General features: G+C 63.1%; 1 protein-coding gene across 1 annotated transcript in view; it reads left to right on the top strand.

Annotated features, from left to right (window-relative positions):
• Nucleotides 1–1,537: 1,537 nt before the first annotated feature.
• Nucleotides 1,538–12,666, top strand: part of GCK (glucokinase) — a 40,386-nt gene continuing 29,257 nt past the window's right edge. Inside the window, exon 1 of the mRNA XM_045865162.3 lies at nt 1,538–1,905. Within this exon, the coding sequence (XP_045721118.1) occupies nt 1,861–1,905 (45 nt within the window). The 5' untranslated portion in view covers nt 1,538–1,860. The remainder of the gene's footprint in view (nt 1,906–12,666) is intronic.

Raw genomic sequence — 12,666 nt, forward strand, 5'->3', positions numbered from 1 at the left:
AAAATATTAGAAGGAAACGTGGGAAGGTATTTTTCCAATTTTGGATGGGAAATGTTTTTCTTAACAAGACATGAACCTCAGAACAATAAAGAAGGCCAAGACTGAAATTCCTAAGAAGGAAAAGCTTCTGCGTGAGGAAGACACCAGTGATCAAGTTTGAGCTTAGGATAGACTGCCGGAGACATCACGGGGGATTCCACAAAGGATTAGTAGGTACTAGAAATGGAACATGAAAAACCCCGTTATGCAAATTGAAAGGTAAAAGACAATTCAATAACAAAACAGTTAAAAAAGTATAAACAAATCATCCTTAGAGAAAAATGTAAATAACCAGTGACCCGATGAAAAGAACCCAGCGCTTTGCAGTTTAAATGATGAGACAACAGATCAGCAAAAAATTATCAAGATTTATAATCCCAAGCGTGGAGCCAAACCCCTCATGTCGGTGGAAGGATTAATAAATTGGCATAGCCATTGAGGGAGGACTATAAACTCATCTACCCGAATGTAAGATGTGCAGAGCGTTTGATCTAGCAGTTCAGCCTCTAGGAATCATCCGGAAGAAACATGTGCATCTGAAGAAGGGGAGCTGCCTGGATGACCATCAGTAGGAAGTTGGCTTGAAATGTGACCGCACGCCCATCTGGAGAGTCTCACTGGCCATTCCTTGCTCCCTCCGCCGGACCCCGGGCTTGGTCCCCTGACCCCGCTTTGCTCCGTTCCCACCACACTCTCCCCTACAGCAGCCACCGGCCACTCGCGGTCCCCCAGCGTGCTAGCGCTGAGACGTGCTGTGAGGGCGAAGCACACCAGGCTTCAGAGGCTGAGGCCAGAAACTCCGGTTGAGATGGTCCTTGGTCTCCCACCATTTGCTCCCGATGGCTGAGCTCCAGCACCTGGCCTCCCGCTGGGTTCCCGGGGTCCCGTCACCGTGGGTGCAAGTGGGTGTGCAAGCGTCCTGAGCTGAGGACCCAGGGACCGAGGGCCTCTGTTCTGTGCGGGCCCACGGTTCCGGCTCAGGTCGGCAGGGAGGGCAGCCCCAGAGCTCACAGGTGGCTAAGCTGCCTGCTCCGTCTCCTCTGGATTCCACACTCGCAGGGGCCTCTGCTCCTTAGGACATGAGTTTGGAAGACGCCGTGACCCTGCCCTGGGAACTGGACAGGTGGCGAAGTCCACGGTGACGGGGCGATCGGGCCATCACTATGGTGATGGGGATGGAGGCCTTTGCCATCAGCCTCAGTTTTCTGCATGGCAGCTCTAATGACAGGATGGTCAGCCCTGCCGAGGCTGGAGGCCGCCAGCGCAGGGGCCCTGCTCCGGGTTGCCATGGCAGCGCGGGCCCTCTCGGGGAGCACAGAAGGCCCCGTGGGGGGACTCCCCGCTCCACACCTGGTCGGAGCAGGAAGTGCTGGGCGGCCCGGAGCCCGGGGAAAGCAGGCTGGGGTGTGAGAGGGACACAGTCACAACCTGATTACTCAAGAGTTGTCCCCGGCCACAGGAGGGGAGCAGACCCTTTCTGCTGAGTCTGTCCAGGGGACGCCGCGCCACCCCAGCTTGGCACAGCCTGGAGAGACGGCTGCCTGGCGCTGGCCAGCCCCGGCCTCCGGCGCTGGCCGGACGGGCCTTGGTGGGGGAGGGTCCCAGCTGCGTCTCCGAAGAGAAGGCTCGCCGGCTTGCTGGTCAACAATGAAAAGGAGGAAACTCTGTGCCTGAAGCTCAAGCCAGAAGGCAGCTGCAAGGTGGACCATAGCCTCCCTTCAGGTCCCTCCTCGGCTGGCAGACGCCTTGGGGTCTTTCTGCTTCGGAAGCTGTCAGGGAACACTGAGGGGTCCCAGCTCACGCGAGCGGGCCGCCGCACAAATGCTGGATGACCGAGCCAGGATGGAGGTCACCAAGAAGGAAAAGGTAATGCACCAGCCGTGGGCTTCCCCACAAGTGCGGGTTGTGGTTTGTTCAGCACGGACAGAATCTGGGTTTGTTCAACCCAGAATCGGACTCTGTGCACAAGCCCCTTAGGGAAGGCCTGCGGGGGAGGGAGCCCAGGGCACTGAGTGTGTCCGGCAGCAAGGCTCCTTCTTCCCGGCAGACCAGGCCCTCTCCTGCTGCTTTGGGCTCCAGCCCCGTGACTTGGAAAGTAGGCTGCCAGAGGCCTGGCGGCCAACTGCTGGCTGGGGGTCCGGGGAATGTGGAGCCCCAGCTGAGGGGTTGAGGGCCTGGGGTCTCAGTGGGCAGAACCAGCTGTCAGCTACGAGATAGCCCTCAACGGACACCATGACAGGCCCCAGACCCCACACTTCTTCACAGGAATCCCTCCAGAAGGAGGACCGTGGCTCCTGGCAAGGAGCAGAGAACAGTTACTTTTTCCACAACAAGAGAAATCCAGACGTCCTTGCAGCCAGCCGTGTGCCCAGGCAGTGAGCAAGGACACAGAGCTGGTGCCAGGCCTGGCGGGGAGGAGGGGGTCGTGCTTGCACCCCGGGCCAGGGATCAGGGCAGACCGGGGAAGGTTGGGGAGGGGGCCGGGATCCAGTCCCTTTGGCATGGTCTCCTCCTCACATGTCTTCACTTCTCCTTCTGTGACTTGACGAGGTCAGCACAAACACTGAGCTGGTTTGGCTCCCGGCAGAGTTGATGATGTTAGAGGAAAAAGAGCCAGCCCGAGCCAGGGCGCCTGCAGCCGGGGCCGGCGAGACGGGCCAAGGCCCGAACCGAGTCCCGTATCTGCTGGTGCGGTGGCCGGAGTTCGGATGAGAAATCCTGCCCGAAGGGGCCCCCGGGGAGGCTACCTGGGGAGAAGGGAGGTGGCATCTTGGGCCCAAGCAGAGAGGCGGCTTGGTGACTGTGAGCATTGGGGCCTGGGGCCTGCTGTTCTCTCGGGTCAGTGAGCCAGGCGCCAGTGCAGGGAGGCGGGGGTCTGGGCAGGAGACCCTCGTCTTGGGTGGAATGGTGGGGAGGCCGGCTTGGTGTCAGGGTCATCAAAGGAGCACAGGTTCGGCTGCCGGGCCGTCGGCTCCAGCCCTGCGTCATTTGCCCCGGGGCAGCGAGGAAGGGGGAGAGAGGCCCTGTTCACGCCTTCAGCGGTGTCCCTAACCGTTGAGCTGCGCTGTGTCCACCTCAGGCTCCCAGGAGCAGAGCGTCCTGGTGGCTTTGGAGGGAGCCCAGGCGCCGATTCTTCTCCTCTGCTTGCACGCAGCTCTGTTGCCTGTGTTGACCTTTCACCCCTCACCGGCGGTCACCCCTCCGCTGTCACCCCTCTCCGTACCGGTGGCTTCCTCATGCCTGTGTCAGTCCCTACACGGCTTCTGGAGCTGCTTGGGGGCGGGACTGTGTCTGCTGGCGCCCCCTCCCCAGCCTGCGGCCCCATCACGGCAGGTGCATTCCCTTGGCATGGAGCTCTGTCTCCCGACGGCCACCCCTCCTGACGGCCACCCCTCCTGCGTGGCCGGAAAGTGGGCCCTGGGAGCCCCCTCGAGAGCCTCTGTGTGTGGCTCCCTCCCTCCTCTGTGCTGAGCCAACCCTCTCCAGGAGCAGCCAGGGGAGCTGGTTGCTGTCCCAGAGCAGGACAGGAAGGGGGGCTCCACCGTGCGTGCAGTCAGCTTCCCTGGGTGGCTCTGGGGAGCACTTTCCAGGAAGAAAGCTGGTAGGGGCGTCCCCCCATCTTAGCTAGGGGAGCCATACCAAATGCCATACACTGAGGGGTTTCAGCAATAGCTGTTTGCTTCTTACAGCTCTGGAGGCTCGAGCCCCGGGTCGGGGCGTCAGCGGGGACAGGCTCTGGTGGGGGCCACCTTCCCGCTGTGTCCTCACCTGGCAGAGACACAGAGGGCTCTGGCGTCCTCTGCTCATGCCCCCACCCCCCGGTGACCCCATCCAGCCCTAGTCACCTCCGAAATGCCGACCTCCTCATACCGTCACACTGGGGGTTAGGGCTTCTGACATATGAATTCGGGGAAACAAAATTCAGTTCTGTAGTGTGTAGAATGGAGCCCCCTGAAGTCGGGTCCTCCGGCTGCCAGGGCACAATGCCCCGTGGAACGAGAAGCTCAGAAATAGGATGAGGCTGCCCGGGGCCCCCTCAGCCAGGAGCTGCTGGCTTTGCGCATGCAACCCCAGCTGTCCCAAGAGGTGGCCTGCAGGACACCGTGGGGGGCTGGCTGGAGAGGCCCTGAGGGCAGAGGCGAGTGAGCTGCCTGTGTCCCCACCTTCCGGTCCAGCATGTCCCGGGGGTGGGGGGCAGTGGCGTCTGGGGCACCTGGGGGCAGGAGCAGGACGAGGGGACCAGCAGTGAGCCCCGGCCAGGCCCACGTCTGTTCCTGTGGCCGCCGGATGGAGAGAGGTACAGGCGGTCTTCCCTGTGCATCTGCAGAACTGGCCAGAAGCTGGACAGAGTGGGGCAGAGCCGGGCAGAGCCGGGCAGAGCCGGAGAGAGCGTGACAGAGCCGGGCAGAGCGGGGCAGAGCAGGACAGAGCGGGACAGAGCCGGGCAGAGCGGGGCAGAGCAGGACAGAGCGGGACAGACGGGACAGAGCCGGGCAGAGCCGGGCAGAGCGGGACAGAGCCGGGCAGAGCCGGGGCAGAGCGGGGTAGAGCGGGACAGAATGGGACAGAGCGGGACAGAGCCGGGCAGGGTGGGACAGAGCGGGACAGAGCGGGACGGAGCCGGGCAGAGTGGGACGGAGCGGGACGGAGCGGGACGGAGCGGGACGGAGCGGGACAGAGCGGGACGGAGCCGGGCAGAGCCGGGCAGAGCGGGACAGAGCCGGGCAGAGCCGGGGCAGAGCGGGGTAGAGCGGGACAGAATGGGATAGAGCGGGACAGAGCCGGGCAGAGCGGGACAGAGCGGGACAGAGCGGGACGGAGCCGGGCAGAGTGGGACGGAGCGGGACGGAGCGGGACGGAGCGGGACGGAGCCGGACAGAGCCGGGCAGAGCGGGACAGAGCCGGGCAGAGCGGGACGGAGCGGGACAGAATGGGACAGAGCGGGGCAGAGCCGGGCAGAGCCGGGACAGAGCAGGGCAAAGCCAGGCAGAGTGGGACAGAGCGGGATGGAGTGGGACGGAGCTGGGCAGAGCCGGGACAGAGAGGGACGGAACGGGACAGAGCCGGGCAGAGAGGGACGGAGCGGGACGGAGCGGGACGGAGCCGGGCGGAGCCGGGCAGAGCCGGGACAGAGCGGGACAGAGCCGGGCAGAGCCGGGACAGAGCGGGACAGAGCAGGACAGAGCCGGGCAGAGCCGGGACAGAGCCGGGCAGAGCCGGGCAGAGCGGGGCAGAGCGGGACAGAGAGGGGCAGAGCCGGGCAGAACGGGACGGACCCGGGCAGAACGGGACAGACCCGGACAGAACGGGACGGAGCCGGGCAGAGCGGGACGGAGCGGGACGGAGCGGGACAGAGCGGGACGGAGCCGGGCAGAGCCGGGCAGAGCCGGGGCAGAGCGGGGCAGAGCCGGGCAGAACGGGACGGACCCGGGCAGAACGGGACGGACCCGGACAGAACGGGACGGAGCCGGGCAGAGCGGGACGGAGCGGGACGGAACGGGACAGAGCCGGGACAGAGCCGGGCAGAGCCGGGACGGAGCGGGGCAGAGGGGGACGGAGTGGGACAGAACGGGACAGAGCTGGGCAGAGAGGGACGGAGCAGGACGGAGCGGGACGGAGCCGGGCGGAGCCGGGCGGAGCAGGGACAGAGCGGGGCAGACCCGGGACAGAGCGGGACAGAGCGGGGCAGAGCGGGACAGAGCGGGACAGAGCGGGGCAGAGCGGGACAGAGTGGGACGGAGCCGGGCAGAGCCGGGACAGAGTGGGACAGAATGGGACAGAGCCGGGCAGAGAGGGACGGAGCGGGACGGAGCGGGACGGAGCCGGGCAGAGCCGGGACAGAGCCGGGCAGAGAGGGACGGAGCCGGGCAGAGTGGGGCAGAGTGGACAGAGTGGGACAGAGCGGGACAGAACGGGACAGAGCGGGACAGAACGGGACAGAGCCGGGCAGAGCGGGGCAGAGCGGGACGGAGCGGGACAGAGCGGGACAGAACAGGACAGAGCCGGGACAGAGCAGGAGAGAGAAGGACAGAGCGGGACAGTGCGGGGACATAGCCGGGCAGAGTGGGACAGAGCCGGATAGAGCGGGACAGAGCCGGACAGAGCAGGACGGAGTGGGGCAGAGTGAGTTTTAGAAGCCTGGCTGTGAGTTGGTTCCTAAGTAGTGGGCCAGAGGTGTTCCTGCCAAGGTCTCCCTCGAGGCCGCCTAGGTCTGAGTGGCTCTGGCCTTGCTTGCCTGGTCTGCAAAGGGAGTCAGAGCAGCGTGGGTCCTGTAGGATGGGCGTGGAGACTTCTCGCAGTTGTGGCCAGAGGTCAATCAGCTGGGGACTCACAGGGAGCCAGGAGCTCCTGAGGCGGGCGGTCTGAGATGTCCCAGGGTTCCCGGTAGACGCAGGTGCTCCTGGCAATGCCCTCCAGGAAGGGAGGGGCCCATCCCTCCAGCTGCGGGGCTGCCCTGCCCGGACCGGTCACTGACTGCCCCACAGGGCAAGGGCAACGGCAACAGCTGGGTTTCCGTGCTTCCTGCCCGTGAGGCCCAGCAGACCCCAGAGGAGGAGAAGGGTGGGAGGAAACTGAAGCCTCTTGCTGCGCCAAAGAGCAGAACTGACCTGGCCCCTGGGAACGAAGGACCCCATCTCCACATCCAACCACTGCCCTCTCCTCCCAGCTCTGCCCTTCTGCTGAGGTGGCTCCCAGGCGTCAGTCCCAAGCCTGCCCTTCCCGCTCGGAGCAGGGAGGCCTTCCCCAGCCTGCAAATCCCTCCAGACCTCAGTCCCTCCCTAAAGTGCCCCCAGGGCTGCTGTGTGTGTTGGGAGCCCCCAGCACACCTCCTGGGGTGGGGGAGGCTCACAGGCCCGAGCAGGGCGGGAGCCTCGTGGCACGTCACTGTGCGCTGGCCTTTCCGGAATCGCTGTGCTTCCACTGTGAACAGAGGATCAAAACGGTCCTGCAAGTGCCCAGATGAGGGAAGGAATGCGTGCCCCCCGCCCCATGACACAGTCTTTTCCAGAGGACGCAGGATCCTCATGCGGGGCCGGTCACCCCTGCCCAAGAATGACATCATTTACCCTCAGACAGGCTCCGATCAAACCCACCACGTGGCTCCCCCCATCCTGCGGAGGGCCCCGCCCAGAGCCGCGGGGGTCTCACCCACGCACGGAGGCCGGCATGCCTGGGGGTGCGCCGGCCCCCTCCCCCATCTCTGGCCCATGCAGCCCCCAGGCTCACCTGCGGGCTTGGTGCCCCCTGAGCACACTATGAAAAACACCAATGCATAGTTGTAAATAAGAAGTCCAATGAAAATGAGCGACATCTGGCTATTAAAATAGCGCCCGAGAGGCCCACCAGCGGGCAGGGATTTCAGCTGATGATGAAGAAATGCCGGGTATTCCCCTGATGACACACAGAGACACACACGCACACAGGCTCATACTCAACCCCCAACCGACGCGTCACCTGTTAACGACTTAGAAACGACACTAATCGTGTGAGCAAACAGCAGCAGGCCGGACCCTGGGCTCCTAATCCCCGAGCTTTCGATTCTGCCCCAAGCGCAGGGCACTGAACTCAGCGAGCCTCTGCCCTCCTGTGATCCAGCCTCCCTGAGGGCGAGGCTCTGCAGGCTCAGCACCTGGGAGCCCCCCGCCCCGCCCCTGCTCCCCCTGCTCCCTCACGGTCCCACCTCGTACATCCTGGGGGGCGGGCAGCAGGGCACCCCAAGCCACCGCTAGGCCTCAGGCACGGAAGTGTATGCTTGGGGGCAGCCCCCTGTGCAAGGAGTGTCGTGGACACCCAGCCCTGCGGTCCCAGGACCGGCACAATGAAATGGAATGCTTCCCCAGGGAGGGGTGGCCGCCACCGGCCCTTGCCCACCCTTGCCTGGACCCCCGGGCGCAGTAGGGTCCCTGGGCCGCAGAGAGCTTTGCAAATGGCCTCTGGGTCCACACAGCTGGGCATCAGCCTCCTCCAGCAGAGGCTCAGACAAACTTGCTCTTCTTAGGAACGTGTAACAGGCTTCAAAATACAGCCCAGTCGGCAGGAGACTAGCCCCGGATCAGCAGTGACAGGCGCCAGCGTCTTTCCACAGCTCCCAGGGTCTGCCTGGCTCCCTCCGGCCCCCTGCTCCAGGCCGGGGCCCTGCCCACTGGAAGGGTCTCCGTGAAGCCCTCTCAACACTCGTCCTCCACAGCGGGCATGGAGGTCAGCTCCGCCTCCGGCTCCGCCCCGGGCTCCTGGGTCTCCACAACCTGGGGGTGTTGTGCTCTGTGGTGTGTGCCCCCAGACTGGGACAAGAACCCGTGACCTGGCCAAGTCCAGAACAAGAGACAGTGGCCACCGGCCCATGAGCCAGGGATGCTGAGGCAGGGCCCGTAGATGGGTGACCTGGCCCTGACCTTCCCCGTTCCCTCATGCCCGGTTTCGCCTCCTAGGTCTCCGCCGCCTTACCCCTTGCCTTTGGTCCCTGCTAGTGCCCTGGTACCTCCCAGGAGGAGCCCGCTGCCCTGTCCACCCCTCTGGCCAGCTCTGTGCATCCTGGTCATCGCTGCCGCCCTCCCCGGGGAGGGTGGCGCGTGGCCCCACAGTGGACAGACAAGCCGCTGTGAGTCCAGCGACTGCCATTTGGCCTCCTTGGGCTTGCCTGCCCGCAACCAGAGAGAAAGAGCCCTTCCCATGAGTTCCAGCCAGACACGTCCCTCCCCTGTGCCCCTTGGCCTTCTGAGTCTCCTGGAAAGGACCTGGGGCCACTGGGCCCCAAGCAGTCGCTCTGCCTTCCTGTCCTCATGCCTTCACACAGTTCTGCAGGCTATACCGTCCACGTCTGTCCTCCTCACTGCTCGCAGTGTGGGTCACCCACGTGTAGATCCAGACGTGCCTCTCCGCTGCACAGACGCTTCTAGAGCTCGGACGTAGAGCCAGACCCTCAGTGGGCAGCCCACACTCCAGCCTCAGGGCCCCACACCCTCTGGCCACCCCAGATTCGGCACCCTTCCCTGCACCCTCGGTCCGGCCGTAGCCTAGGCCGTTGCTGGTGCCATGGCTGGAAATCCCTCCCTGTCATCATCACTGGGCTCTCTGTGTGAAGCAGGCTTGGGGGAGGCCAGGGAAGACAAAAGAACACAGGGGAGCCTCCTCAGAGGCCAGTGTCGCTCATCTCCGGGGTCTCCGGCTTCCTGGAGTCCTAGCCCCGAATCCTCTGAGGCATTTGATCAGGTAGTTCTATCACTCAGGGTGTGCTTCTCGAAGATGACTCTAGGTGCCGAGTGCCGCAGAGATCACACAGGCCAGGATGGAAACACCACAGCCAGGGTTTCTGTCATGATCCATTTGTGAGCAGGTGAGGGCGCAGGACCGTGCTGTTAGGGTTTGGGAGAAACAGGGCCCACTGTAGGAATTCCCAGCAGAAAGGTTCTGCTACGGAGCACTGGGTGCTTAGAGGAGCGGAGCCAGGGGCCTTGCTGTCACTCTCGCAATCCCGTCCAGGGCTGGGGCCAGGTGCCATGTGGAGGGGTCAGTACCCCGTGTCTGTTTCAGGTCAGGCTCCCCAGATGTAGAGGCTGAGTGGAATTCCGGGGAGAGTGGCTTATGGAGGGAGTGCTCCCTGGAGAGCCCGGGAGGCAGGCAGGAGAGGGTCCGCGCCAGCCCGATCCCCGGGGAGCTCTGCAGGATGAAGGAGGCCAGCCTTCCGTACCCCAGAGCAGAGTCCTTGGATAACTCCCAGGCATTTCCAGCTCTCGCAGCAGCTGGGGGCTGGGTGGGTCCGCCTGGTGGTGGGGGGGGGGGTGCCAGGCACACGCACTGCCTTCCGCCGCCCCGAGCATGGCTCAGATCTACTGGCCACTCATGTCAAGCTCACTCCATCCCAGCACAGTGTCCCAGGATTGTGGGGGAACCTACGGTTGGAGGCTTGGCGAGGTGAACTATAACCCCGATGTCTGCAGGTGGTCCCAAGACCGCACATGATACTCCTCGCCGCCCGAGCCTGGGGCACGCACGCACATTCCATGTCTGCGCCATGCTTGCTCGTTAGGAGGGCACTGTGCAAACCCAAGCTGACATGGGGAGCCTCTGGCGTCCTCCCCTCCACCTGATCATTTGTGGCCTCTTCTGTGGCACTTGGCTCCTGGTGGTGGGTAAGTCTCCAGCTTGTGCCCCTCTTCCCCACAGCACTCATGGTCCTCACGGTCGGTGCCTACAGGCTGCTCCTCACCTCTGCCCGTGGGTCCATGCACATCTTTACTTTGGGCCACTTCTCTCTCCACACAAAGTGAATAACCATGCGCAATGTCCAAAGCGCCAACCCTCCAGAGGATCTGTCCTCAGCACGGTCTCCCAGGGCCACCCCAAGTGGGGCTCTTGTGCATTTCCAGCTTGCACCAACACGCCGAACTGACCCGTCCGTGAAGCCAGCATTGGCTGGGTTCTGCACTCCCCCCGCAGCTGGGCAAAGGGAAGTCACTGCTGTGAGGCGACACACGTCTGAGCTGAGGGAGAGGCACGGGGGCCTCCCTGCCAGCGCGGTAGCTGACCGGAGGTCTGGGCCAGCTGTTCCTGCAGCCGACCTTGATTCTGATTCTAGACGGGCCACCTCCATCTAACAAGGGATGGCCGCCGGGCCCCTGATATGACGACTCAGTGGGCCCCATGGCACCCAGCTCAGGCCAGGCTGTTTGGGCCACACGGGCGCTCGGTGTCCCGCGGTCAGCTGCTCCATCTCTCCCAGGGCCCGGTGGCGTGCGGTGGTGGTTCGTTCTCTGCCGAGGTGCCGAGGCAGCAGGAGCTTGGTCCCGTTCTGCTCTCTGACTCTCCTCTTGGGGTTCTGCCGCATTCTGCACCGTGTCCCATCTCCGTGCAAGCCTGCCGGCTCACAGGACCTCACGGTCACGGCCAGCTGTGGCACCATCTGGACCCAATGCAGAGCCCTTTCTTGCTCTGGCTCTGCTTAAACTGTCAGCCTCCGTTTCATCCGGTAGATAAGCTGGAATGGTGTTGCCAGGCGCAGAATAGGCTGCTTCCATCTGAGGAGGCCGTTGCACAGGATGCACGTTTTCTGGTGATAAGAGGAGGCACCATCATTTGTCACTTTAAAGTGATTGTCCTGGCGTGTCCCAGAGCGCTGGGCCCCCACGAACTTCACTGCCGTGGCAGGCCCCTGATCTTCTCTAGAGAGCATGCATCTCACCCACACACCGCGGCTCCTGGCCCTGCTCACTCCGGTGCATCCGGCCCGGTGTCCTCAATACGGCCACTCTGTGTAACGCTCTGTGGGAGGCCCAGATAGCCCAGGTCTCGTGTGAGCGCAGACAGCCCTGTTCTTCCTGAGGGCTCTTGAGAAAACGAATGTCTTAGCTCAGGCTGCCGCCATAAAATGCCCCAGACATTTCTGCCCGTTCTGAGGCTGGAAGTCTGAGCTCAAGACGCCAGCAGAGTCGGGTTCCGGTGAGGTCCTCCTCCTGGCCTGCAGACGCCGTCTGAGCCTCGGCGGGGAGAGCGCGAGCTCCTGCCTCTTCGTCTCCTTCTCGGGGCACCAACGTCATGACCTCGTCTAACCCTGATCACCTCCAAATACCATCACGTTGGGGAAGGGCTTCCATACATGAACTTCCGGGGACACGTTCGGACCATAACAATCAACCTGCGAAGTCAGTAGCTGCCTGTCGTGAGCAGCGCCGAGCGGGAGCTCCCTCCAACACAGCAGCTGCACTGGGCCCCCCTTGAGTTGAGTTTGGGCAGCCTGCCGTCCTCCTCCCTGGTCCCATCGGTCTGTATGTGGACCAGCGTGGAGAATTTAATGGTGACAAGATGTGACCCACCACTCTGAACCTTGAAGTCTCTAAGAACACAACAATTTCTGTTGTGTTCTTCTCAGGACTGATGCTTTTCTTTTGGCTGGTGGGCGTGTGCGCGTGTGCACATGCATGAGTGTGCATGCATGGGTGGATGAGTGTGTGTGTGTGTGAGTGGGGGTGAGTGTGCGTGTGGGGGTGTGTGTGCATGTGTGAGTGTGCGTGTGCATGCACAGTGGGTGAATACATGTGCGTGTGAGTGGGGGTGAGTGTGCATGTGGGGTGGGTGTGCATGGGTGAGTACGTGTGCGTGTGTGCATGTGTGAGTGTGAGTGTGCATGTGCATGCACGGTGGGTGAGTACATGTGCGTGTGAGTGGGGGTGAGTGTGCATGTGGGGTGGGTGTGCATGGGTGAGTACGTGTGCATGTGTGCATGTGTGAGTGTGCATGTGGGGGTGTGTGTGCATGGGTGAGTGTGCGTGTGCATGCACGGTGGGTGAGTACATGTGCGTGTGAGTGGGGGTGAGTGTGCATGTGTGCACGCATGCATGCATGAGTGTGCATGCATGGGTGGGTGAGTACACGTGTGTGTGTGTGCATGCGTGTGTGCACAGGTGGGTGAATGTGCGTGTATGAGTAGGGGTGAGTGTGCACGTGTGTGAGTGTGCGTGCACGGGTGGGTATGTGTGCGTGCACGGGTGTGAGTGTGCGTGCACGGGTGAGCGAGTATGTGTGCGTGTGTGAGTGGGGGAGAGTGTGCGTTTGGGGGGGTGTGTGCATGGGTGAGTACGTGTGCATGTGTGCATGTGTTAGTGTGCGTGTGCATGCACGGTGGGTGAGTAC

This window comes from Mirounga angustirostris, unplaced genomic scaffold, assembly GCF_029215605.1.
Source record: "Mirounga angustirostris isolate CCGP_5_RB_7025 unplaced genomic scaffold, mMirAng1.0.hap1 SCAF_12, whole genome shotgun sequence".
In the NCBI taxonomy this organism is placed as follows: Eukaryota; Metazoa; Chordata; class Mammalia; order Carnivora; family Phocidae; genus Mirounga; species Mirounga angustirostris.